The 25,926-nt window shown below is 53.2% G+C and overlaps 2 protein-coding genes across 7 annotated transcripts in view; one reads left to right on the top strand and one right to left on the bottom strand.

Moving 5' to 3' along the window:
* Positions 1-17,093, bottom strand: part of RNF157 (ring finger protein 157) — a 95,615-nt gene extending 78,522 nt beyond the window's left edge. For 3 of the 5 annotated variants that reach the window (XM_042967671.1, XM_042967672.1, XM_042967676.1), the window contains exon 1: positions 3,385-3,571. In XM_042967671.1, the coding sequence (XP_042823605.1) occupies positions 3,385-3,472 (88 nt within the window). In that variant the 5' untranslated portion in view covers positions 3,473-3,571. Of the gene's footprint in view, positions 1-3,384; positions 3,572-16,548 lie in introns of those variants that run through there. The other 2 variants (XM_042967675.1, XM_042967669.1) reach the window with 2 other exon arrangements.
* Positions 17,094-19,604: 2,511 nt separating this feature from the next.
* Positions 19,605-25,129, top strand: UBALD2 (UBA like domain containing 2). 2 transcript variants are annotated; one of them, XM_042965718.1, is made up of 3 exons: positions 19,605-19,796; positions 20,041-20,103; positions 23,996-25,129. In XM_042965718.1, exons 1-3 carry the CDS (start codon positions 19,677-19,679, stop codon positions 24,314-24,316), a joined length of 504 nt encoding a protein of 167 aa, XP_042821652.1. In that variant the 5' UTR covers positions 19,605-19,676; the 3' UTR covers positions 24,317-25,129. The 2 variants fall into 2 exon arrangements, with proteins under 2 accessions (XP_042821652.1, XP_042821653.1); XM_042965719.1 differs by having other exon boundaries at positions 23,999-25,129.
* The last annotated feature ends 797 nt before the right edge of the window (positions 25,130-25,926 follow it).

Consider the following 25,926-nt stretch of genomic DNA (forward strand, 5'->3'; position numbering starts at 1 on the left):
AGGTCATGATCTCGCAATTTGTGAGTTTGAGCCCCGCGTCGGGCTCTGTGCTGACAGCTCAGAGCCTGGAGCCTACTTCAGATTCTGTGTTTCCCCCTCTCTCTACCCTTCCCCTGCTCACGCTCTGTGTCTCTCTGTCTCTCAGAGCGTTAATAAACGCTAAAAAAAAATTTTAAATTATTTTAATATTTACTTTTGAGACAGAGAGCGAGAGACACAGAGCACAAGGGGAGGGGGGGCAGAGAGAGGGAGACACAGAATCCAAAGCAGCTCAAGGCTCTGAGCTGTCAGCACAGAGCCCAACACGGGGCTCGAACCCACAATCATGACCTGCGCTGAAGTCAGATGCTTAACCGACTGAGCCGCCCAAGCGCCCCTGTTCTCAGTAATTTCTAAATGTTTCTATTCCAATGAGCGTACAAAACTAAGGGGTTCCTCTAAAGACACAAACAAAAGAAAGCAATTTCTGCCAGGCACTGTAACTATCATCACAGGGCCAGATGACACAGTTGCTTTCTGAAACTCTTCCACGGGCAGCAGAGTCTGAGACTTTCCAGGGAGTCAGGGCACGGTCTCAGTTTAGCTGGTCACCTGGAGAAAGCCGACTCTGTTATCTGCTTTGTCCTACTATCAGTACTGAAGATAAGAAGGCTTAAAATCAACCCAGTCTGATTCCTCAACAAGGACGGGCCTTTGAGTTCTGTTTCAGTCCTGATGCAGAGCAGCCTCCTTTCCACAAGTCAATTCCTTTGCGAAAGGCAGAGGCTGATGGCTTAGAAAGAAGTGCCCTAACCTGATGGGTGACCTGGCCAGACTAATTTACGTCTCTGGACTTCCACTTTCTTACCACCCACATGAGTGGGTCTTGGGCCAAATTCTCTCAAAGGTCCCTTTTCAGGTCTACAATACTATCGTCCCCATAAAAAGCCAAGTCAGGGAGCGCCTGGGTGGCTCAGTCGGTTAAGCGTCTGACTTCGGCTCAGGTCACGATCTCGCGGTATGTGAGTTCGAGCCCCGTGTCGGGCTCTGTGCTGACGGCTCAGAGCCTGGAGCCTGTTTCCGATTCTGTGTCTCCCTCTCTCTCTGACCCTCCCCCGTTCATGCTCTGTCTCTCTCTGTCTCAAAAATAAATAAATGTTAAAAAAAAAAAAATTAAAAAAAAAAAACAAAAAAAAAGCCAAGTCAGTTTAAAGATCAGATGAAGGGTGGGAAATGTCTCCAGACTAGAGCATAAATGCAAGTTCATGGAAATTCTCAAGTCCACAAAGATGTGCTGGCTGGGACATGAATGTTCTGGTTCTTATCTTCTGTGTTTTCTCTTCAACACAAATAATTTGGCCCTTTTGCTGTAAAGATTTCTCACATATATAACTTCCAAGTAGAAATGAGCTACGAATGGGGCGCCTGGGTGGCTCAGTCGGTTGAGCGTCTGACTTCAGCTCAGGTCACGATCTTGCGGTCTGTGAGTTCGAGCCCCGTGTCAGGCTCTGGGCTGGTGGCCCAGAGCCTGGAGCCTGCTTCCGATTCTGTGTCTCCCTCTCTCTCTGCCCCTCCCCCGTTCATGCTGTCTCAAAAATAAATAAATGTAAAAAAAAAAAATTAAAAAAAAAAAAAGAAAGAAATGAGATACGACTACTTAGCACTTTTAAAAGACTGGTGGAGTGGAGAGGATTATTTCAGACTGTCAGCACAAAGTGTGTTGCATAAGGAAAGTTTTAGTTTGGGGATACCTAGGTGGCTCAACTGGCTGAGTGCCTGACTTCGGCTCAGGCCATGATCTCCCAGTTCGTGAGATCGAGTCCCGAGACGGGCTCTTCACTGACAATGTGGAGCCTGCTTGGGATTCTCTCTCTGCTCCCCCACCCCCCACCCCAGCCTCTCTCTCTAAATAAATAAATAGACTTAATAAACAAACAAATCTTTTTAAAAAGTTTTAGTTTGGTCCATTTTCCTTTTATGGTCATCACCCAAGACTCATACTTGTATTAATATCCTTTGGGGAACCGCCTTCTAGAGATTTACCCATGCTAATTCCCACACGTGAAGGGAGGGTGAATCCTCTTCTGAGACTGCAAACTCTACCGAAAACTCCAAGCTCAGCAAAACATGTTCCATACTCTGATCAATAAAAGCTAAGTGATTTCGGGGGGGGGGGAACCCCCACAAATACTTGTGCATATTTCTGTCCATTAAAAAGCAAAGTGCACGCTTCTATGGGCATTTTTTCATACAGTCCTAATTAGCTAGAGTTTTCTTAAAACACTAGAGATCCCGCAGCTTTGTCTTAGACTGTTCTAAAACGGCTCTTAATCACATTCAGCAAGGATTCATGCTTTGGCACAGCAGCAGCAAGAAACAGGGCTGGCAGACATTCTGCAGGGCGCAGGTTCATCGTCTGGTCCCTGCTTCCACCTGGCACACACTGGACACACTGCTGAGAAACCAGCTCATCTCATTAGCATGTCTTTACCCTGAGGCTCCCATCCTGACACCTCTCCAAGATCGCCCAAAGCCTCATTAGGTCCCAGGCCAAACAGAAGACGGTAGCCATCCGTCCCCCAGAAGCCTTGGGAAAAAGCAATGAAAAAATCACGAGCAAAGAGGTCATGCAGCAAGCAGTTCAGAACTGGCCGCTGCTCAATCCATTCGGGATCCTCTCCCCCTCCCTGGCAAAACCCTCCTCCACCTCCAACGCTTAGGGCACAGCCCAGGGGCTGCAGACATCGCTCTTTTCAACGATTCTGACCACACACACAGTAACTTCGAGACATTCTAAATGCCTGTGCCCTGTCCCCTAGCTCTCCCCATTCCAAAAGCCAGGCCTGCCGCTACTCTGGCAAAGCGACAACCCGGGTGACTCTGATACTCAGATGCCCAAACGTTTCTGTGAAACACTTCTTTCTGCTTCTGACAGCTTCCTGAAAAGCGCCAGCCTGCAAACGCATTCTGGGCCTCCATCCTCCCGCAGGCAATGGAAGCTTTCCGCGCCCCCCCCCCCCGCCACTCCACCCCTCCCCGAGAAACCTACTTCAAACCTTGCGTCCGCGCCTCCCTCTCCAGAGGCCTGGATGCGCGGCCCCCGGCCCTCGGCCCCCGTTTCGGACGCCAGGCCCGCCTCACCTAGCCCTCAGCAACCCCCCCGGCGGAAAGGGCGCACCGGGCGCCAAGAAGCGCCCCGCGGGGCACCCCGCCCCTCCGGAGCCGCAGTCCCCGCCGCTCGCGTCTCTGTCACCGGGCAGACGGCCTGCAGGCCGCTCGCGTCCTCGGGCGGCGGGCCGGCCGGCCACCGCGGCTACCCCGCCAACGGCCCCGCCGCACCGGCCCGCAGACCTCCCCACGCCCCCGGCCCCGGGGCGCGCCCAGCCCGCGCCCGCCGGCGCTCACCGGACTTGGGCGGGTAGCGGTACACGGAATTGGACGGGATGTCCACCTCCTCCACGCCCGCGTGCTGCCGGCTCGTCAGGGCCCCCATGGCGCCGCGCCCGCGCCGCCCTCTCGCCTCACCGCGGCCGCTCGCCCCGCGCGCGGTGCGGGGGTCGGCTGTCCGCCGCAGCCGGCTCCGCCTCGGCGCTGCGGCTCTGGCGGCGGGGAGCCCCCGGCGCGCCGCGCACCATCCTCCGCCGGGCCCCGCGGCGGCGCCTCTGCCGACGGGGGGGGGTCTGCGCGCTGGGCCGGGGGCGCAGCCGCCGCCGCCGCCGCCGCCGCCGCCGCCTCGGGCCGCGTGATGTCAGCGGCAGCTGGAGCAGGGGGCCCGAGGCGGCCGCGGCCAATGGCGGGGCGGGGCGGGACGGGGCGGGGCGGGGCGGCGGCGGCGCGCCAGCCAATGGGCGGGGGGATGCGGCGCGAGCGGCTGCCATCCGGGCGCGGGGAGACGGCCGGGGGCTCGCGGCCGCGGGCTGGGGCTGCGGGCTGCGGCTCCGGCTCCTCCGACCGCCCGGCCCGGAGCCTGCTCGCCGTCGACCCAGACACCTGAAGGCGGCGCGAGGCCGCCGGGCGGTGGAAAGGCTGCTCCAGCCCCGCCCCCGACACGAGCGAGCCGGCGGCCAGAACCCCGCAGAGGGGCGTCCCCAGCCGCAGCGGTCCGAGCGCGCTCCAAGCAGAGGACGGCGTGGCATCGGCGTCTCTCTCGCCGCCCCCCACGCTCACCGCGCCTCTGCTCTAAAGTGCCCTGCTGATCCCATCTCCCAGGGGCCGGGGAGATTACTCAAGACTGGTGACCCGCTATGAGGGTATCGCCATGCCTCTCACGTAGCTCCTTTAAGAGCGCCCAACTCTGTACATGCTCCCTGTGGGTCCCTGAGGCGGCTCCTGCAGCTTCGAAGTTCGGAGAGCATCAACCCACGTTAAGATCCAAGACATCCAAGCTCTGATTGCACCTTTTGGGGGCCTTTGAGGACTGCGTGCGCGAAGAGTCAACGCAGGGGAAGGCGAATGGGGCCAGACAGAGCAAGGGGCCTCTCTTGATGAAAACACTTAAGACAGAAGCTGGGCAGAAGGCGTCATTCTAAAAACTTAATTATAGACATTTGTATTTTAAACCTTTTATTTTATTTGTGGGTCGGGTGTTTTGTTATGTTTTTCTGAAAAGGTGGGCTGATCAGCAGAAATTTCAACTGCCAAAATATGACTTCAACAACTTTTCACGATGTTTAAAGTACCGTGTGGAGTGTCCAGTTCCCTTGACTAGGTTTGCAAAGGCTTTTTATAGCCTTTCCTGGTTATGTTTTGCGTTGTTCATTGCCCTCTTTTGGTGCTAAAGGCACCTAGGACAAGTTGCCTTGGTTTTCTCCAAGGTCCCCAGGATGGCAGGAACATGTCTCTGTTATTTATGTTGACTGATGCTATGAGGAGGGCTTGAGCTACAGGGCAAGTCCCTGGCCCAGACATGTTGGTGGGCAGCCTTCTCCCAAGCTCCAGGGCTCCCTGGCAGAGTCCAGAGCCTTCCCTCCAGCCCCTGGCCCCAACCACTAGTAGGCTCGCGGACATATCTCTGGGAGGGAACTGGTGTCTTCCTCGATACTCCATTCCCCACATGCAGGTCCTACCTTATAGTAATAATAAGGTAAAATACGAGTCATGAAGAATCTACAACAACCTCAAAATAGAAGGCCTTCAGCACATCGCAGAGTAGAATTTAGCCTTATAATCTTGGGCTCCATTCAGAAACTTTTGTTCTTCCTGCTCTCAGCATTTTGTAAAGGGGGTACTGTCCTTTTTATGAGTTTCTCTGCATCTAAGGGTTTTAGTCAGAGCCGGGGGCGGGGGGGGGGGATGTGTCTCAATAGGGCAGCTCAGGGGCACCCGGATAGTTCAATCATTAAGCATCTGACTCTTGGTTTTGGCTCAGGTCACAATCTTGAGATTCGTGAGTTCAATCCCCATGTTGGGGTCTGCACCAGCAGCACAGAGCATGGTTGGGATCCTATCTCTCCTCTCTCTGCCCCTCCTCTGCTTGTTCTCTCTCTCTCTTTCTCCCTCTCTCTCTCTCGCTCTCAAAATAAATAAACTTTAAAAAAAAAAAAAAGGGGGCAGCTCAGTTCTGTTGCTTGCAAGGATCTGTTCTGGTCCCACCTCAGCCTGCGCCGAGTCTGGGAAACCGGTTCATTCCTCATCTTGGATAACACTCTACAAGCCTGTAACCTGCTTCCTGCTCCCATGAATAGTCAGGAATCCAATGCTTGGAAGAGTGAAGAAAAACAGGGCATAGCACAAGAACATTAGCAGACATTAACTGAACACTTTCTATGTGCCATGCCCTATTTTAAGTGTTTTTACATATTAAAACATTCATCCCGCCACGGCAACCCTACGAAGTACGTGCTATTAACCCTTTGATTTTACAATTGAAGAAACGGAAGCAGAGGAAAAGCACTGACTTTTGGTTGGACAAATCAAGACCCTAGCCAGTTATGTAACTTTGGACTAGGCTCTAATCAAGTCTGTTTCCTTGTCTGTAGAATAGCCCGGCCTTCATTGGTTATAAAAGAACCAATGAGTGAATCAAGAGGCAGTTAAAAAGAAACCGTAGAGGTGGTGCCTGGGTGGTTCAGTCGGTGAGGCATCTGACCCTTGATTTTGGCTGGGGCCATGCTCTCACGGTTTGTAAGTTCGAGCCCCATGTTGGGCTCTCTGCTGACAGTGTGGAACCTCCTTGGGATTCTTTCTTTCCTTCTCTCTCTGCCCTTCCCCCCACCTCAAAAATAAATACACAAACTTTAAAACTAAACAACAAAAAAGAGAAGCAATAAGAAAAAAGTAAACATAAATAAATAATTAAAAAGCATCAATAAGGGTGCCTAGCTGGCTCAGCTGGTAAAGCATATTAACTCTTGATCTCAGGGTCATGAGTTCAGGCCCCACGTTGGGTGTGGAACCTACTAAAAACAAAATGTTTTTTAATTAATTGCTGTTTTCACAAAAGGGGTAAAGGAGCCTCAGATCAGCCTTTCATCAATTCAGATCAGCTTGTACCACCAAATTTAGGGTTTTTTGAATGTCTGGGGTTTTAGGAGTTGCAGATAAAAAAAAAAATAGTGGAGATCGGGGCGCCTGGGTAGCTCAGTTGGTTAAGTGTCTGACTCTTGGCTCAGGTCAAGATCTCACAGTTCATGAGTTCCAGCCCCAAGTCAGGCTCTGTGCTGGCAGCCCAGAGCCAGCTTGGGATTCTCTCTCTCCCTCTCTCTCTCTCTCTGCTCCTGCCCTACTCGCACTGTCTCTGTCTCTCTCAAAATAAATAAATAAACTTAAAAAAAGAGAGAGAGACTTTCTGTGAATTAATTGGGTTAAAGTCCCACTTTCTACAACATAATCACATAATGTTAAGGTTTGGGGAAAAGAGAACTTCAGCCAGTGCCCAGGGCAAAGGAGAGAAAGCTATGCAACCAAGCCTTGGAGCAGCCACCTCTGGGGGGGCCAGTCCTGCATTCCTCTCTGGTCCTTCCTTGGCGCCACTTGGCTCCCTCGCCAGAGATCTGGGCCAGGGAAAGGGCCCGAGGGAGAAGACGGCACAGACAAGAGGAAAAATCCAGAAGTGATTGCCATCAAGAGAGCCATAAAAATGCTTTTAACTTGAATAAACGGTCTGGTGAGGGGTGGCAGAGCAGTGAGTGGGGAAATTACATGCAAATACCATGCATCCTTTGTGTAAATAGCCTCACAGCATCCTCTCTATTTGCATGCTACAGATGCAGCCCTTGGGAAAATCCCCGCAGAGAACCCAGCATTTAAGGGTCTCAGGGGTTTCCTCTAAGCATCCACTCAAGGCTGGGAGGTAAAAGCCACATATTTTATCACGTCCCACCCCTTCTCAACCTTGGGTCTAAGGGACAAAGGAGAAGCAGGGAGAGGAAGCACAGGGATGAGTAATTTCGAGGTCAGCCGGTCCCTTAGAGCTTTCAATTTTGTTCATTTGGGCTGTCCTGATTTCAGCTCAGATGCTCATTTTCCACCTTTGTAACACATCCACTCATTTGAACGATTCTCACAGATTCCTGTAACGGGAAGGAGAGAGAGCCTGCCAGTGAGAAGCTGACAGATGCTGGTCTGTTTGTAGCACAGCATTCCCATGATAGCAGGGGAAAGGGGCGGCGGGGGGGGGGGGGGGGATGCCTCCTGGGAGCCAGAGGAGCTAAGACAGGCCCCTTATTGGCTGTTGGCTTGGCCTTTCCGCCCCTGGTAGGGCGATAGGAAGAATAGCCCTCTGGCTGTTCTGAGCGAGTGCAAGGTCTCTCCAAAAATGGGGCCCAAGCAGCAATATATGGCCCCTGATCCCTCTCTAAGTCCATGGGCCATGGTTTCAGTGGGTCAAAGCTAAAGCAACCAGAAGAAAATTTCACACGCTACCCCAGATCAGCCGACTAGGCTGACACTGACAGAGGGGTCCGATCCTAAACGCTTTGGGACCCTGCAGATGGTTCCTTCGGCAACCTTAAGGCTCTCCGTTGAGGAAAAGAACCTTGTCCGTTAGGAAATCAGCGATCAGGCTTTCATATTTTGCTTCTTACCAAATGTGAATTCCTCATTGTTAATTTCCTCCTCAGCTGCCAGCCGCCGCTCACAAAGGAAAGCTGTTCAAATGGCCCCGAACTTCGGTTGGGGTTCGTAGCTTCTTAATCTACTTTTCCATTCCAGACTGTAACCGAAGACGAGGCTTGCACTGCCCAGTGTGGCTGAGCCCAGGATGGGGAGAATAATGTGTTAGGGTGCATGACCCTTATGTGGCGCTCACACTCACCGGCATGCGGGCGCTTCTGCTGCCTCTCCCTAGTTTTAGCCCTGCTGCCTGGGCATCTGGCATTTGCAGAAATGAGGCACCTGGGACATGAATCCCATTCAAGAAATTAGGAGAGTCCATTCTACTGCACTTTATTATTATTTTTTTTTAACGTTCATTTTATTTTTGAGACAGGGAGAGACAGCATGAACGGGGGAGGGTCAGAGAGAGAGGGAGACACAGAATCCGAAGCAGGCTCCAGGCTCTGAGCTGTGAGCACAGAGCCTGACACGGGGCTTGAACTCACGGACCGCAAGATCCTGACCTGAGCCGAAGTCGGATGCTTAACCCACTGAGCCACCCAGACGCCCCTATTGCACTTTATTTTAGTTTACTTCCTGACTGTCCTACCAAATACCAGACCCTATGTAAGCTTGTGTCAGTACAGTCACTTCTGCCTTCATTTGTCTGGCCCTGCTTTTGTATTTGAGCTCAACCCCACCTGAGGCTGCACGTTCTACACAATGAAGTCAGGGTAAAAAGAATGCACCTCTAACATTTCAGCCCGGTATCCACTCAACTGCCTCTTCTGCCCTTCTCAGATAAACACACCTACACCGGGCAGGCAAAAAGCCCAGCATCTGTCACCTGCGACACAGAGAAGCCGGAACGTGAAAGAGGCAGGGAGGCAACAGCCCTCAGACCTCCCTTTAACAAATGTTCCCCTGTGGTTACTTAGACAAATCAAAGGAAGAAAGTAAGAACAAAGGCTCTTCCTTCTCCTAGGGCTTCTTGACAATGTGTGTCCTGGCTGAAGCATCAGATCTGGAAGAAGTCTAAAGGTCATCTAGTCCAGCCCCCTCCCCTGACAGATGAGGCAGGTGCAGCCTGGAAAGGGAAAGGGGGACTGGCCCAAGGCCACACAAGTGGCAGCACGGCTCGGAACTCAGGGATCCCAGGCTCTATGCGCTGGGCCTGGCAAAGGGAAACCCAGACTGCTGGTTTGGTTTCTATTTATTACAGGATACACTGTCTTCTAGAGCCAGTATACGAGGACAAATCAACTCAAGGAAAAAGCTCAGACACCCAACGCAAACACAGTACCAGTATGGACGCGGATGTGATGTGCATTTGCCTGGAAGCTATCCATAACCATGCTCAAGTTGGAATAAGAAAGCCACGGAGACTCTCTCGCCCGGAGTCTCCCCACACTCCCCCTCTACTCCTTGGAAACTGGAACGGAGGTCAGATCTGTCACCTAACTCCTCGCAGGCAAAGGAAGCAAAGCTCAGATGAGAAAAGGGAGGGAGGGAGAGCAGCCACCGAAGGGATCAGATTCTTATCAAGCGGGTTAAAAGTGTCCTATCCCACTGATGTTGTGTCTCTGCTAAAGCCTGAGCTAAAGTCCAACACAGGCCAGGGATTCGATGACTTCATTTACAATGACACAGTCATTCCTGAGCTAATTGCTTATTTATTTAAGTGATAACTACCGTCCTCATTAGGGCACTTCAAAGACTGTGTTGAGCTGAAGAGTAATCAACAGAGATCCTACCTACTGTTGTGGTTCTCACAGTTACTGTTGCAAGCCCTAGACCTTTTTTATGTACCATGAGATGCACATTTATTATACCTCTTGGTTGTATATACTGTTGTCTTTTATATTGCAAGATGAAATCTGCGCATGAAAAGAGGTCTGGCAACTGCATTAGCTTCCTCTCTGGTCTTCCTGCCTCTTGATCCTGCCCCTAAAAATCACTCTCAGGGGGCGCCTGGGTGGCTCAGCCGGTTAAAAGCATCTGACTTCGGCTCAGGGTCACGATCTGACGATTCGTGAATTTGAGCCCCGCATCAGGCTCTGCATTGACAGTGTGGAGCCTGGAACCTGTTTCAGATTCTGTGTGTGTGTCTCTCTCTCTGCCCTTCCCCGCTTGCGTGTGTGAGCTCTCTCACTCTCTCTCAAAAACAAATAAATAAATAAACTTTAAAAAATAAAAATAAAAATAAATTGGGGTTCCCCGGGTGGCTCAGTCAGTTAAACATCTGACTTCGGCTCGGGTCATGATCTCACCATTCCTGGGTTCAAGTCCCGCATAGGGCTCTGTGCTGACAGCTCAGAGCCTGGAGCCTGCTTTGGATTCTGTGTCTCCCTCTCTCTCTCTCTCTCTCTGTGTCCCTCCCCTGCTCATGATCTGTCTCTCTCTCTCTCTGTCTCAAAAATAAATACACATTTAAAAACATCGGGTGGGGGGGAGGGCGCCTGGGTGGCTCAGTCAGTTAAGTGTCCAACCTCAGCTCAGGTCATGATCTCACGGTTCATGTGTTCGAGTCCCGCATCCGGCTCTGTGCTGACAGCTCAGAGCCTGGAGCCAGCTTCATATTCTGTGTCTCCCTCTCTTTCTGCCCCTCCCTGACTCTCACTTTGTCTTTCTCTGTCTCTCAAAAAAACGAATAAGTGTTAAAAAAATTTTTTTTAAATTAAGTTAGCGTTCTAAAAATGGTGGGGGGGGGGGGGCGCCTGTGTGGCTCAGTCGGTTAAGCGGCCGTCTTCGGCTCAGGTCATGATCTCACAGTCCATAAGTTCGAGCCCCGTGTCGGGCTCTGTGCTGACAGCTCAGAGCCTTGAGCCTGTTTCAGATTCTGTGTCTCCCTCTCTCTGACCCTCCCCCGTTCATGCTCTGTCTCTCCCTGTCTCAAAAATAAATAAAAATGTTAAAAAAAATAAATTAAAAAAAATAAATAAAAATAAAAATGGTGGGGGTGGGGCGTGCCTTGGTGGCTCAGTTGGTTGAACATGAGACTCTTGATTTCAGATCGGGTCATGATTTCACAGCTCGTGGACGGAGCCCCGAGTCAGGCTCCTCACTGAGCTTAGAGCCTGCTTGGGATTCTCGCTCTCCCTCTTTCCATTCCCAGCTTGAGTGTGTGTACTCGATCTCTCTCTCTCTCTCTCTCAATCTCTCTCTCTCTCAAAAAAAAAAAAAAAGTTAGCATTTATTGAGAACATGCTCTATGCCAGGAACTGTGCTAGGGCTTTTTTTCTTTCCAAGATTTTATTTAAATTCAAGTTAGTTAACATATCATGTAGTACTGGTTTCAGGAGCAGAATTTAGTGATTCATCACTTACATATAACACCCAGTGCTCATCACAAGTGCCCTGCTTACGCCCATCCCCCTGCCCACTCCCCTCCAGCAACCATCATCAGTTTGTCCTCTATGGTTAAGAGTCTCTTTATGGTTTTTGTCCCTCTCTGTTTTTGTTGTGGAGTGGTTGCATTTTAAAGGTATTTTTTTATGTCAGAAGTCAGGATTTCAGAGCCAGGAGGTGCATTCCAGACCCTGCCTTCAGAATGCACGTGGTAAAACAGGTTGGCATCCCCCTTGGCTGAAGGCAGAGCCCAGGGGTTGGATCCCCTGAGATACCATCTTCCTGTGCCCATTGGAACTCCAAACGCCAGGGACACATCTCCCCCATCACGCTGCTGAATGGCCAGAGAAAAAGCCAGGTTTTTTCCTCCTCAAAATGCAGCAGCCTGAGTCCCTACACTCAGCGATTGCCACCCTAAATAGCCCTCTAGCTCCTACAATCTGGATCAGCCCTCTGTGGACAGGCAGGGGGAGGGTGTATCCGTGCGTCTCTAATGTTAACTTTTCACTTATGTGTCATTTGCTAACTGGAGAGAAAGCTCATTGGGTTGGGGCCTGCTCTCTAGAGCTGATTGTTCAGGAGTTTTGCCAGCCAGTTGTTAAACTGTCAGTAGCTTGAAATTGGCCGTAATGAGACTATTTAAACCACAGAAACCATCAAATGCTGTGTATCAGGGCTTCGCCCACTCCCTGCGCCCGTTTACCGCCCACTCCTGGTCTTACGTTTCTTCGAATTCACCCCCTCTACATACACACAAGGACTGGACACATTGTTTCCCATATATAAGTACTCATTACATACATAGTTATTGAAATACATATGAAGAATAATCTTTTTTTTTTCAAGAAAAAAAATTTTTTTTTACTTGTAAGGAATCTCTGCACCTAATGTGGGGCTCGAACTCACAACCCTGAGATCAAGAGTTGCAGGCTCTACGGGTAGAGCCAGCCAAGAGCCCTAAAGAATAACCATTTTTTTTTAATGTTTATTTTTTAATTTATTTTGTGAGAGAGAGTGATAGAAAGCGAGCAGGGAGGGGCAGAGAAAGAGGGAGACAGAGAATCCCAAGCAGGCTCCGTGCTGTCAGTGCAGAGCCCAATGTGGGGCTTGAACTCATGAACCTGACCTAAAATCCAGAGTCGGCACCACCCAGGCGCCCCAGAATAATCACTTTTGAGCAATCACTCCATCTAAGCATTTCTCGAATAGATTATTTCATTTAATCTTTAAACCAAAACTAAGAGATAATGCTCCCATATCCCAGATGGGGAAACTGAGGCTCCCTCAACTGCGGGTAGGGAGCAAGAACTTGCCTGAGGCTCATCTGAGCCCAAAGTCCCCAGTCTTCCCCACAGATTGCCTGTCCTACCAGCTTCCATGGGTACCCTGGTCCAGGGCCAGGCCTGCTGGTCACCAAGCCAGCAGAGTGGTTCTCTCTGCAGTGCCACCAGTAATAAGAGATGATGCATGGGGACTTCCCTCCAGCCCCACCTTGCCTCTCTCCATATTTAACCTGTCTTCTTTATCCTACCTACTTCCTTCTACATCATCGCCTTATCTGAATTAGGACGCTTTGTATTTTTTAGGACCATTTTTCAACAAGCTTGATGCTCCAAACCCCCTTTAGAAATCCTTTTTGGCCTTCAACTTCTCTCCAAGAGCTCCGGTGGACGAATAACCTCCTATAAACTCTGTGGACCCTGTGCTTTGTAACCGTCTCCAGGCCTGGACAGACGCCCCGTCTTCTTAAGGAATCCCTTCCGATGGCTGGGCTCCATACACAATGCGGTCAGTGGGGCAGCTCTGGTCTGGAGGCTCCTGAAGTGCAAGGACATGGCATTTTCCCTGACTGCTCTCAGGCCCCAGGGGCATGCTAGTCATGGATGCTGCTGCTGCTGAGGAACATTCTGGTGGTTTCCCAATTCTGTTGTGTACAACCCAGTGCTCTCGTTCTCAGCAAATACTTCCTTCCTCTTTATGCAGAAGACTGTCCTGTGTTTATTTACAGCACCCATGCTTGGTCCAAAAAAATGATCTGTGTGGCCTGGGCTTTTGGGGTCAGGAAATAGCACGAGTGTATCCTTTGCCCCAAGGTGCCCTGTGTTCCTGAAGAAGGGCACCTATCATTGCCAAATTTGCAAAAAAAAAAAAAAAAAAAAAAAAAAAAAAAAGATCAGGGCATTTATTTCAATCAAATGCTTCTCTTCCAGGACTTGCTAGCTTTTTTTTTTTTTTCATGTACCCTGACTTCCTGTGTTCCTGAAAATTTCTGAAACCTCAAGCCACATCTCATCAGAAATTCCAGACCTCTTCAACATTGCCCTCCGCTGTGCTGAGTCCTCTGCAATTTAAAATCCCTCTGCAGCTCTGGGATTTAGAGATAAACAGGTAAAAATAGGCTCATCCTCACTGCCCAACAGTCTGGTGCCTGTGGAAGAAGAGCCCGATGGTGGTTGTTTAGACTAATGCTCATCAGTACTCCGGGCTCCCCTACTTCTTGCTTCCCCCTGAGTTAGGAGAGGCCGTGTGATCCTTCTGGACAAGGAACCATGAACAGAGGTGTGTTACTTTCAGGCTAAAGCAAGGCATTGCCAAGGCTTGACTCTCCAGCACTCTCGCTGCCTGCCTGCGGAAGGTTCCACGTAGCACCAAGGACAGATCGGAAACCTTTTAGGCTTTGTGATCCATCCCGCAACCGTTCGGCTCTGCTGTAGGATAAAAGCAGTCACAGATAACACAGAAACAAATAATGGGTAGCCGTGTTCCAATAAAACTTTATTTGAAAAAAACGGGCAGCCGCCCAAGGGCTGGAGTTTACAAACTGGGAGCTACAACATGTGGAAACTCCCACAGTCTGGATCATCGTGTCCCTGCCCAGAGGGCAGTTCTTGAGAGTTACCAAACTTGTATTGGTGAGAAGTAGAATTTTAGGATTGCAGCGACCTCGACATAGCTCAGCCTAACCTGATTAACTTCAGGAGTCTCTGCAGCACCTTGAGAAAGCATGTGCCATTTGGGGGGAATAAAGGAAAGGATACTAACCACCCTCCTCCCCCACTGCCCACGCTAACATTTGCCCACCCAAGCTTAGCGTCACCCCTACCCCACTGTCTCCCAACAGATGCCCCGAACAGTCCTCGCTATAAACTCGCTTTCAAAGTAACTTCTGTGCTATGGTTAGCACTGTTTCCTGTTCTGAAAAATACCTTTCGTTCTCCTTTCTACCTACCCCACTCCTTCCCAGCTTCGCTTCTTCCTCCTCAAAGGAGCCTCCCTATCTCCTTACCAGCTGTGATGCTAGTTTGGATCAGAGCTGCTGTCTGGGGTCATGGAAAAGAGGACAAGAGAGCCAGCCCCATCTGCCAGCGACCCATATTGGTAAGGAGGGTCCACTGAGCTCACCCAGCAGAGTTAATAGAGGGAGAGACTGAGCACCCGAAAGGGGCGAGCCACTTATGCAAAGGAAGCAATCCAATCAGTCACACCCACAGCGCATTGTTTGGAGATACCTACATACAGGATTAAATGACAAAGAAAAGCAAGGGAATGATTAATGCAAATTTGAGGCTTAGGAGTCTTTCTGGGAAAGAAAGAAAGGTATGCATTTGGAGAAGCTCTTAGGAACGTTTTCAAAGGTGCTAGGCTTGGACATCTTAAGTTCTACGTTGGGTGTGTGGGTGATCGATATTCTTCGAACTGTGCATAGATTATGCACAAACTCTTGGTGTATGATATATTTCTCAGAAGTCAATCAATCAATCAAAGGGTGGGTCAGGGGTCGGTTGAGCTTCTGACTTTGGCTCGGGTCAGGATCCCATGCTTTGTCAGTTCGAGCCCCGCGTCGGGCTCTGTGCTGACAGCTCAGAGCCTGGAGCCTGCTTCAGATTCTGTCTGTCTGTCTGTCTCTCTCTCTCTCTCTCTCTCTCTCCCCTCCTCCCCTACTTGTGCTGTCTCTCAAAAATAAATAAATATCTAAAAAATTTTTTTTTAAAAAAGGAAAGTTGTCTCTCTGCCCTGCCTTTCTCTCCCCCTAGGCAAAGACCTAGCTTCTGGTGTCCCTTCGAAAAGTTGCCAGAGCCTCACCTACCGTGAGACATACCTGGCAAGCAGGGGCAGGGCCTCCTTATCGCTGGGCTGGCATAGGACAGAGAGTACAGGCCATCAGGGCTGCTTTTGGGAAATGCCATTAACTATGTTGGGAGTGGTACGGCCTTTGTCCCTTGTGGGACATGTGACATTTGGTGAAAATGTAATCTGGTATAAACCAGCAAGAACGCATCACCCTGGGAATGGCCTTGACCTACCGGCTACTTCCAGCAATGCAGACAAGCTTTTCGATCTGATCCTTTTAGTACCACTAAGGGAGAAGCTAAAGTGGATTCCAGGGGGGTAGGCAGGGCTAGAAAGTAGCATGTGATATTTAAGAGCACCAGGTATGGGTGCAAACACAGGTACCTGAGTTCAGAGCTCAGTTCCACTCTGAGCTAGCTGAGTGACCTAGAGCAAGTCACTTAACCTCTCTGATCCTGCTTTTCTCACTTGCTAATTGGGGGTGTGCAGGGTTTCCCACCTCACTGGGTTGTTGTGTTAGATCAAGTAATTCAAACAGAGGAGTCAGCACAGAGCTGGGTTCATAGTACCTTCTCCACAAGCACAAATCTCAGTTATCACAGAGAACTGGGATTTGCCTGGAGTAGAGGAAGCACTCCTGTACTAGTCCCCATCCTCTTTAAGGAGACAGACCAGAAAAAACGTCACGCTTCAAAGTGGCAAAGTCAACCGAACCTTCCATATAGTAGAAATAGCGTACATTTCCACCGAAAAGGAGTAGCACGAAATAGGTTGTGTTAAGCAAACAAAAGCTAGCAATAAATAGCATGGGAAGTCCGAGACGGGGGAAGGGAGCCATCCCACACCTGTCAGTACCTGAGCCCCACTTGCTGAGCCCGCCCTTCCCCTCCTCCGCCAGCGGATGCCCCCTTTTCCCCATCGGGGGTCCACTCAGTGGAAATCCCAATGTCCTTGACAGCCCTCGTGTTTCGGAAAGGGCAACCACTCCGGCACGAAGGCGGGCCGTGTGCTGTAACGGGTTACCGCGAGGTTCTGGAACTAGTCCGGAGCCAATGCCTCACCCCACTGCTTACTACTGTGACCTTGGGGAGGCTCCTCCCCTCCCAGGTGCCTTACCTGCCCAGCTGGTGCTAGGGGACTCCGGATTGTGTGGCTTGAAATGAGTCCGCTGACGTCGAACTCTTAGAAAGGTGCCTGGCCCACAAGAAGTGCCGGGTAGGCGGCAGTGGTTTGCTGCGGTCCAGCTGTTGCTGTCCTGTCTCAGCACCCAGTCTCAGCACTCGCCGGCTTACATTCACAATTTCCTCGTGAGCCGCCCGAGGAAATACTGGCTAGGTCTGTCTCTCTTCTAGGTGCCGCATCACGGCTCGTTCTGGAGTTCAGACCATTGATGGGACCAAGAGCTTGTTCCTTCGGAGGCTCCTACTGTTTTGTTATTAATGGGCATGTTTTTATGGCTCTGTTTTACCTGCTGCACATGGTCCTCTCAGATTAAAATAATGATACCTTCAGTTAATAATACCTTGCACTTGGAGAGTCGCTTTTATCCCGGCAGCTCAAAGCCCTCTACAAACATGACCTCATTCATTCTCCCTGCGCTCCCAGGACAGGGACACTCCTATGTTAGCCAGCCTGGGAAGAAGACGCCCTACCCCCCCCCCCCCCATCTCCAACCAGAGACTCAGAAGCCAAAGTATTGACAGAGCATTTCCACCTCTCACGGCCACAAGTCAGAGGCAGAACTCGGTGGCTCTCCCTCTCTCTGCCCTGAGTGGCCTTACGCACACACAAGCGGAGCCCCTCTGGCTGGGGGGGGGGGGGGGGGGGGGGCCTTTTCCTCTATGCCTTTCTCAGGTGCCCACAGCTGTGATCAGGGTACCTGTCAATGGTAAACCTTGAAGAAACCTTCAGAATTAACTGCCTCGAGAGCCGGCGTGGGGGTGGGGGCAGGGGAAGGCTTGGCAACCTTGGCGTTTTCAGGATTCTCGTCTTTCTGGAGAATTTCTTCATTAAGACCTAAGGGCTCCTGCAGGCTGAGATGCCTCTGCCCGGGTAAATCCTACCACTCACGGTCCTGACACGTTTGCCGCCTGTATGTACTTGTGAAAACTAGAGCCCCACAATGACAGTACTTCCTTGTTCTGAGGCTGCTTGTGGCCTGAGCTCCCTGGCAATACAAGCTGCTGGCTGCTCACTTTTGTTTTCACCTTGCAATTACTGGAAGGGAAGGGCTGCGAGCTGTGCTCGACTCTCCAGCCACGCTGGGTCTCAGCCCATGTGCACTTAATTATGGCGAAAGAAGCAAAGCGCTGACTCCTTCCCCTTCAAAATAAACAAACAAGCAAGTAAACAAACAAAAAGACGGAACGGGATAAGCTCACTGTAACACCCGAGGCTGGGGCCGTTTTACATCAGGACATAAACACTGGGTGTAATTTCTTTCTTATTTTTATTTTATTTTTTTATATGGTCAGGTTTTCTTAGCTAGAGACTTAAATCCGGTTTAGGCAAAGTCAAAATAGACCCGTGGCTTGCTTTCTTCCAGCCTCCTATTCTGCAGACTCTTAACATTTAAAAAAAAAAAATTTTTTTTTTAACGTAATATTTTATTTTTGAGAGAGAGAGATACAGATACAGCATGAGTGGGGGAGGGGCGGAGAGAAAGGGAGACAGAATCTGAAGCAGGCTCCAGGCTCTGAGCTGTGAGCTGTCAGCGCAGAGCCTGATGCGGAGGCTGGAACCCACGAACCGGGAGATCCTGACATGAGCTGAAGTCGGACGCCTAACTGAGCCACCCAGGTGCCCCAACCCTGAACTAATTTAAACATAGCGTGTAATTGGTATTTCAGATCCAAAACTTACCAAGTTTTTCAGAAACTGAAATTCTAACAGTGAATCCCTAGTAATATTTACCTTCCTAACTTCTCTGTCCCTTCCTTAATCCACTTAAACTCCTAGTTCTTTCCCCACCCCACAATACCCAAACAAAGCCTTGAAGGTCAATCCTTTTTTTTTTTTTTTTAAGATATTATTTTTAAGTTATCTCTACACCCAACCTGGGGCTTGAACTCACAACCCCGAAATCAAGAGTGGCTCGCTCTTCCTACTGAGCCAACCACGTGCCCCTAAATGCCAAATTTTTATCCAGAAGATGATAGCTCAGCACATATAAACAAATCTGGTTTTTAAATGGCTAGGGTTGAGAGCCAGTAGCCATATAGGAACACTGTATTCAAAAAGATGGTAGGAATTTAGCTTCAGCTAGGCCAATTGATTTAAGGAAAAAAAAATTCGCAGCTTGGGCTATTAGTGACTGAGAAAGTCTCATTTTTCCCCCCTTGCAATTATACTTAGTGTATGTTAACATCGGTTTATATCTTTAGAGAGCAAAAGTTTTTGGTCTAAAAACTAGGAAAAGTTTGTTTGGCCTTTGGGGAGGGTAATGATCGAAAGGCAGAAAGCAGGTAGCTTATATTTCAATAAAAGGCTAAAAAAAAGGAGAGCTGTTCGAAAGTTTTAAAAAAATAAACAACTTTGAGACTTGAGCAGCTGCAAAGCCTCTGTTTTCTATTTTGATCATTCTGTTTCTCGAGATGACCACATCTTTCAGAGGAAATGAGTCAAAGCCACTCTGTCTTGCTTTTCCAGCTGAGCATGTACAGTTTCAATGAAGTAATGAATGAACTTGGCCGCACCACCCCCAAGCCTACAACAGCAAACACAGGGCCCTCGGCCAATCAGCAGACACTCAAGGTTTTCAAGTTGAGTTCAAACAGGCCCACGGGAGGCCAATCAACGAGCGCGGCTCCGCCCCAAACTCCCGGCCGCGGCCAACCAGGAGCCCGGAAGAGCCAAAACACAGCGGCCGACCAATGCCGGGCGGCTCCACGGCGCCGAGCTCCGCCAATGGGCGCGGCCGGGCGAAAAGAGAAACAGTGCGGGCCGCAGGCCGCAGGATTCGAATCGAACGTCCGCACCGGAGCCGGGCGCAGGCCGAGCGGCGCGGGCCAATCAGCGGCGGCGGCTCGCGGCCCCCGAACGTTGGGACAGCGGCCCCGCCCCGCGCCGTTGTTTGTGGTGTCGGCGGCCGCGGGAGCCGGGCCGGGACACTCGCCGGGCGGGCGGCGGGCGGCTAGGGGTCCGGAGGCCGCGGGCGGGCGGGCGGGCGGGCGGGCGGCGAGCGCGAGCCGAGAGCGGCCGGCCTCCCGCGGCCGCCGAGCCGGAGTCGCGCGGCGGCCGGAGCCATGTCGGTGAACATGGACGAGCTGCGGCACCAGGTCATGATCAACCAGTTCGTGCTGGCCGCGGGGTGCGCGGCCGACCAGGCGAAGCAGCTGCTGCAGGCGGCCCACTGGCAGTTCGAGGTGCGCGCGGGTCGAGGCCCGGGGCGCGCGGCGCCGGGGAGGGGGGCGCTCTATTTGTGTCGCCCCGTCAGGCGATCCGCGGCCGGGAGGTGTCGCGTGGGGCGCGGGCCCGGGGCCGGGGGCGGCGCGGAGGGGCCCTGCCCGCGGGGCCGACGGGTCGGCCGGGGGCCGATGGTGGGGGGTGGGGGTGGCTTCCCGCCCCCGTCCCCGTTAACCGCCGCCCTGCCGCTGTGTTTGTCCGCAGACCGCCCTGAGCACGTTTTTCCAAGAAACCAACATTCCCAACGGCCACCACCACCACCAGATGGTAAGCGGGGCCGGGTGCCGGCGGGCGGGCGCGGCGCGGGCGCGCACCCCGGCCCGCAGCTCGCCCGGAGCCGAGGGCGCGGGCCGGGGGCCGCTGTCAGCCGCGGGCGGTGACAGCCATGTTGCCGGGGAGCGCCGCGCCGCGATGTAAACAAAGAGCCAAAATGTCTTCCAGGAAAGAGCGGCTCCCGGGGCCGGCTGGCTCGCCCAACTTCGTGGGCCGGCCTCCCAGGCGACTGTACCTCGACCTCGGGCCTGGGCCGGGAGCGCTCCGCGGGGCCGGGGGCCGGGATGGCCGGGGGATGGGGAGGGGGCTCGGATGGGATGGTAACGGGTCGTCTGGGAAAACTGGGAGCCCGGGTGAAGGACCCTGAGGGGGGCTGGGAGCTGGGGCGTCTGTGTTTGCGGAGAGCTCCCCCCCGCCCCGCACCTCAGCCAAACAACCCAGCCCTGCAGGGAACAGGAAAGGGATAAACCCACCCAGGCTCGGGTAGCGCTAGGCTCTACCCGGAGAGGTATGTTCACTCTTTCCTGTTGTTGGAAAAGGGACTTGCCCTGAGCGTGGAGGACATACGGATTTAGACCAGATAAGGACAAGAATTTGCATTTAACCCCAGTACGTAAAGACACATAAAAGTACAGGAAACAGAAGCGGTTGGGGTCCGGGTTTGCTTTCTTTTCCAAGCCGGCCCCCCGGGGCCTGAGGCTTTGCCCTCCTGGCCGGCGGGGGTGTCCTGCTTTCCAGGGGCGCAGGACGAAGCTTTCACTTTAGAGGCTTGAATGCCTTTCCCTCCCCACCCCTAGTTACCTATTAGCTCTGTTGGGGGGGGGGGGCGGGGAGGGACTGGGCTCCGCAGTAGGGATTGTAAAACATTATTCCCCAGGAGATCTGTTGTGGCTTTTGGAGTACATTTTTGGCATTTTAACACTTGGTGTCCTTGCCCACGGCTCCCTTCTCAGCTGCTCCCTTTCCTGGAGAAGCTGCACGTGGTTCTGTGTTGTGTCTTATCCTTGGGGCCCTGTTTTCATCTAGGTGAAAGGACAAGTGGAAGGGTCTGCCTTGACCTTTTAACCAGCTTCTCAGCTTGGAATGGTTTATGCTGTATATAAATCAAAGGACAAAAAACGTCTTGGAATATGAGGGGAGAATTGTGCCGGCTGCAGGGCTGTGGCAGCTAAGGCCAGGTTCCTTGTATAAACCGTGAGGGGTCCTCTCCAGGAGACCTTGCCCTGCGTGTGACCATGGGAAAGCTCTGGCTTCCACCTTGCACTAGAACCTGGGAGCCCCCTGCCTCTCATCTCTCACAAGAGCCTTGGGGTTTGCTCCGCCAACTGTAGCCATTCCAGAAAGCCCAGGGGCTTCCAGAACAAGCATTTTGTGGTGCGGTGAACAGGGAGAGCTGGGACTAGCGGCCCTTTTAGGTCCTGTAGTTCCTTCTCTGCAAATCCCAAAGGATTATAATCTCCCTCTCTCCCTCCCTCTCTGTCTCTCTCTGTCTCTCTTTCTCTCTCTCTCTCTCTCTCCCTCCCTCCCTCCCTCCCTCCCTCCCTCCATCCCTCTCCCTCCCTCTCCCTCCCTCTCAATCTCTATACCCCACGTGAGGCTGGAACTCACAGCCCCGAGATCAGGAGTCCCAGGCTCTTTCAACTGAGCCAGCCAGGCGCCCAGGGATTATAATCTCTTAAAAGCTTCCCTCAAGGCAGGCGGCAGATTTTGTAACAGACTTTATAATCTCGGGTATCCATCAGCCCGCCATGTATTGAGTACTTAATCAGCACAGTGGAGAATGCCATTCCTGCCCTCAAGGAGTCTAATTTTAGAGAGAATCCGAGGAAAAAACTTAACAACAAAGAGAACAGTAGTGGCATAATACCAGAAGTGACCCAGGGCACAGGTAGCTGATAAATGATTGTCCTGTAAATTACTGTACAGTCACACAGCTATAGGCATCTTCCCAGACCAGGGTGGGGGTGTGGGTGGGGGGCTTTGGGCAGCTCTAAGAGTGAGGCACTGCATCGCAAGCAGGGTGCAGTGGACACTGGGTGTGCTTGAGGGCTGGAAGCTTCGTCCACAGTTGTTAGAAGCAAGGAGCTGCAGGGGCTTCGGGAGCATGGGGTCCAAACCCCTGCGTTTACCGAAGTAGAGAGAGAGAACCTCAGAAAGGTGAAGGAACTTGCAGGAGCTCACCCAGCCAGGTGGGCACGGGATGCGCCCGGTCCCCCACGAGCCAGACCATTCTCTGCAGTGGGGTGGGTCGTGGAGGCCAAGCTTCGCTGGCTTGGTCAACTGGGGAAGTCACGATGCTGTGATGCAATTGGCCTCTACCCCCACCCCCCATTCATTGTTTCCTGCTGCCGAGAAGTCAGCCCTGGGGTGGGGGGCGGGGAACAGAAGGGAGGAGGGAAGCGGTCGGTCTGGGTGGGGCCGGGCCTGCTGGGAGCCCTTGCGGCCGCCCCTGAGGAAGACAATGGTTGGTGCTCCCTAGCTGCTGGTAGGGAGCTGGCCCAGTTAATAGGACTGCTTCTCCCTCCTCATTTCTGCCTGGGATTTAAAAGCAGAGCTGTGAAAGCGCCCTCTGCGAGGTGAAGAACCCTAGAGTCTTGTCTCCCCCGCCCCCCCCAGCCCCGTGCCTGGGGGAGGGGCTGGTGTTGCTAAAATTAGGAGAAATTCAAAGAAGTACTCTCCTGGCCTCCCCGGAAAGGGAGAAGCTGCTGGTGAGGTCAGAACAGGCTTTGTGTAAGGCCTTGCTCTCTGCTGCCCCGGGCCGCGTGCCCCTGTGGGACACTTCTAGGTGGCACCCTCAGCCCCACCACGCTGCACTACCCCTCCCCCCCCTCCCCCCATAGGCGGGGAGAGTCTGCCACGCTACCCCAGCCCTTGGCCCTTCCTGGCGGGGGTCCCTGATCAGAAAGGGTGGCGGATACTGGAGAGTTCGGGGGGTTTCCCTCCCAGGGTCGTGGCAGAAGACAGCAGGTTTTGCGGTGTTTGTAAAGGTGCCCCCAGGAGGCGGGCTGAGGGACAGAACAGGCTGAGACTTCTGGCAGCCTCTGGCTGCCACATCATGGGAGAGATGCTGGGGACACAGGAAACCCAAATCCCTCCCTGGTTTTTGTCCTCCGGGAGCCGAGGCATGAAGTTGTACTTAACTCTAAGTGCAGATGACTCAGGGTTGGGTAGAGATTAAGAGCTGGGTCCCGCAGATCTGGGACCCCACCCCTACCCCCACCCCCAGGAATTCGAGCCTGGGAATCCCATCTTCTCAGCTTGTAGTCTGCGGTGGATGTGCCTCGGTCACTTGACTTGAGCTCCAGGCCTCAGTTTCCCCATCTGTGCCCTGGCGTCGTGAGAAGTGGGATAACAAAGTGTCCAGGGCCTGCTGGCTGGTGCTGTTAGTGCCGAACCAACCCAGACACTGAGAAAGGGTAGCTTCTGGGCATCGGAGGGAGACCCTGGGTCTGGCCGCCTTCCTTTGAGCAACAACCTCAGAACATCTGAGGGCGGATTATTGAGGGAGCCAGCTGGTTTCTTACCCAGGGTGAGGCGCTAAGCAATGGTGTCCCGGGCTGCTCTCTTGTCCTCACTTGAATCTGACACCCTAGCTTCTGGTTGGAATTAACCCTTTACTTCTGACGCTCCTCGGGATGTCGCTGCCTGGCATCATGAAACTCTCTTTGGTTTTGATGAAAATCGTTGGGGTTTGTGTGTAGTGACTGGCTCAGGGTGGAAAGGGTGCTTTTTCCTGTAGAAGCTCCTCGTGGACTGGAAAATGGGAATAACGGAGGGGCTGGCCTTGGGGGAGCGCCACCGGAAGGCTCCGGTCCAGGGGGCGTGGCTCCACGTTGGGGGCGGGGAGTGTGCCGGTAACCCTCCCCACACCTGTGTTCTCTTCCAGCAGATGTGCACCCCCAGCAACACACCTGCCACGCCGCCCAACTTTCCTGATGCACTGGCCATGTTCTCCAAGCTTCGTGCCTCGGAGGGCTTGCAGAGCGGCAACGGCCCCATGACGGCCGTGGCCTGCTCCCCCCCTGCAAACTTCAGCCCCTTCTGGGCCTCGTCCCCCCCTGGCCACCAGGCCTCTTGGATCCCACCCTCCTCGCCCACGGCCCACAGCTTCCACCACCTGCACCACCCACAGCCCACGTGGCCCCCCGGAGCACAGCAGGGGGGCTCCCAGCAGAAAGCCATGGCCGCCATGGATGGCCAGAGATGACACTGGATGCTGCCAGGCGCTGGGCTGGAGCTGGGGGGCAGCCCAGGGTCGCGGAGACACAGGAGGGCCAGGGTGGGGGGAGCTGGGGCGGGCGGGGGTTTCCTGAAGATCGCACTGGAAGATTTTATAAAAAGAATTGTTGTGGGGGGGGCGGGGCTAGTAAACTTCCTGAGCCACTTGGGTCCTTCAGGAGTTTCTCTTCAGGCAAGTTTTTTCTCTTTTTAATATATAACTATAATATATAAATATATAAATGTAACTAATGTATGAGAATGGAGCTGGCTGGTCGGGGTCAGCAGGGAAGGGCCGGAGCGTCCTCCCCTTTGGGCCGGCACCCCTCCCTCCACCCCTGGTGCCGGGGCAGGTGCTTGGGGGCCAGGTATCTTGCTAGCTGCCTCCCCTCAGAGGTCATGCCTTCTGGAATCAGAAGAGGACCCCCGTGGAGCCACTCCAAGGAGTTGCGCGGCGGCAGGGGCTCCCAGAAGTGCCCGGCGGCCGGAGGGGTGGAGGTCTCCTCGCCATGGGGCGCTCTCCCCACCCCGGCTTCCTCAGCGGCCCCGCAGCTCCCGGGGTCCCCCCATCTCCAGCTGGATGTGCGGGGCTTGTGCGGAACTAAGGAGCCGGCTTGGGTCAAAGGCCCAGGCTCTGCCTAGCCGGGGGACCCGATTCTCCACGGCCACCCTGCCTCTCCCGCTGTGCGTCCCGTCCGAGTGGGTGACAGAGCGGAGAGCTTGCCTTTGGATTTAGTTCCCAAATCGATCATCTCACCAGGGTGAAATTTTAATTTAAAGACTTAAAAAGAGACTTTTCTAACTTTCCTGGTTTGCGGTGCCTTTATTTGCCTTGGTAGGAAAAAAGCGCTCTCCTGGGGAAGAGGGGCCGGGGCGCCCCGGCTGTGCTGTGGTTGGAGGGGAAGGGCTTCCTTGCTAGGTGGCTGGGCTGGACATTCTGAGGAGGGGGTGTCCAGACCCCGGCGTTGAGAGGACAGGCTGGGTCCCGTTGAGTATGGAAGGGAGAAGGGGAGACGGGGCCTGACTTGGTGACCGTGACCCTCTCCCCTCTCCCCTTGGCCCTTGGCAGTGGGGAGTGGCTGGTGCTCAGCCCTGGAGCCTTTGTCTTGTCCGCGGTGAGGGGAGCTACCCCTCCACTTGGTGGCAGCCCTATCCTCTGCCCCTGCCCCCAGTCTGGACCCATCCCCAGTATTCTGTCCTCGGCCTTCTTCGGGGTAGCCTGTCCCTGAGTGCGTGTTGACTGGCCATACCCCAAAGGTCAGCCCAGGCTGTCAAGGATCCAGAGAGACGGGCTGTGACCCCACAGGAACTGACCTCCTTTTGTTAGGACCTTCCCCACAGCCTCCAGGCGGTAGACTGGAGGCAGAGATTCCTGGCCCAGTGGGCCCCTTCCTCAGGTGACCCTGCCGTGCGGGTGGTCTGGGCGGCAGGAGCCTATTAGCTGGCTGGAGGAGCGGGTGGCTGGCCCCAGGGTCGGGGCTCCTCCGTGAGCCTCATGCTGGAGAGGAGGGATGCTACCTGGAGTCCCTTGTCCCCCAAGAGCTTGTTTTCTCCCTCTGAGCAGCCAGAGCCCGGGAGTGGGCCCCCGCTGTAGCTTGG

The sequence above is a fragment of the Panthera tigris genome, chromosome E1 (genome assembly GCF_018350195.1).
Source record: "Panthera tigris isolate Pti1 chromosome E1, P.tigris_Pti1_mat1.1, whole genome shotgun sequence".
Taxonomy (NCBI): Eukaryota; Metazoa; Chordata; class Mammalia; order Carnivora; family Felidae; genus Panthera; species Panthera tigris.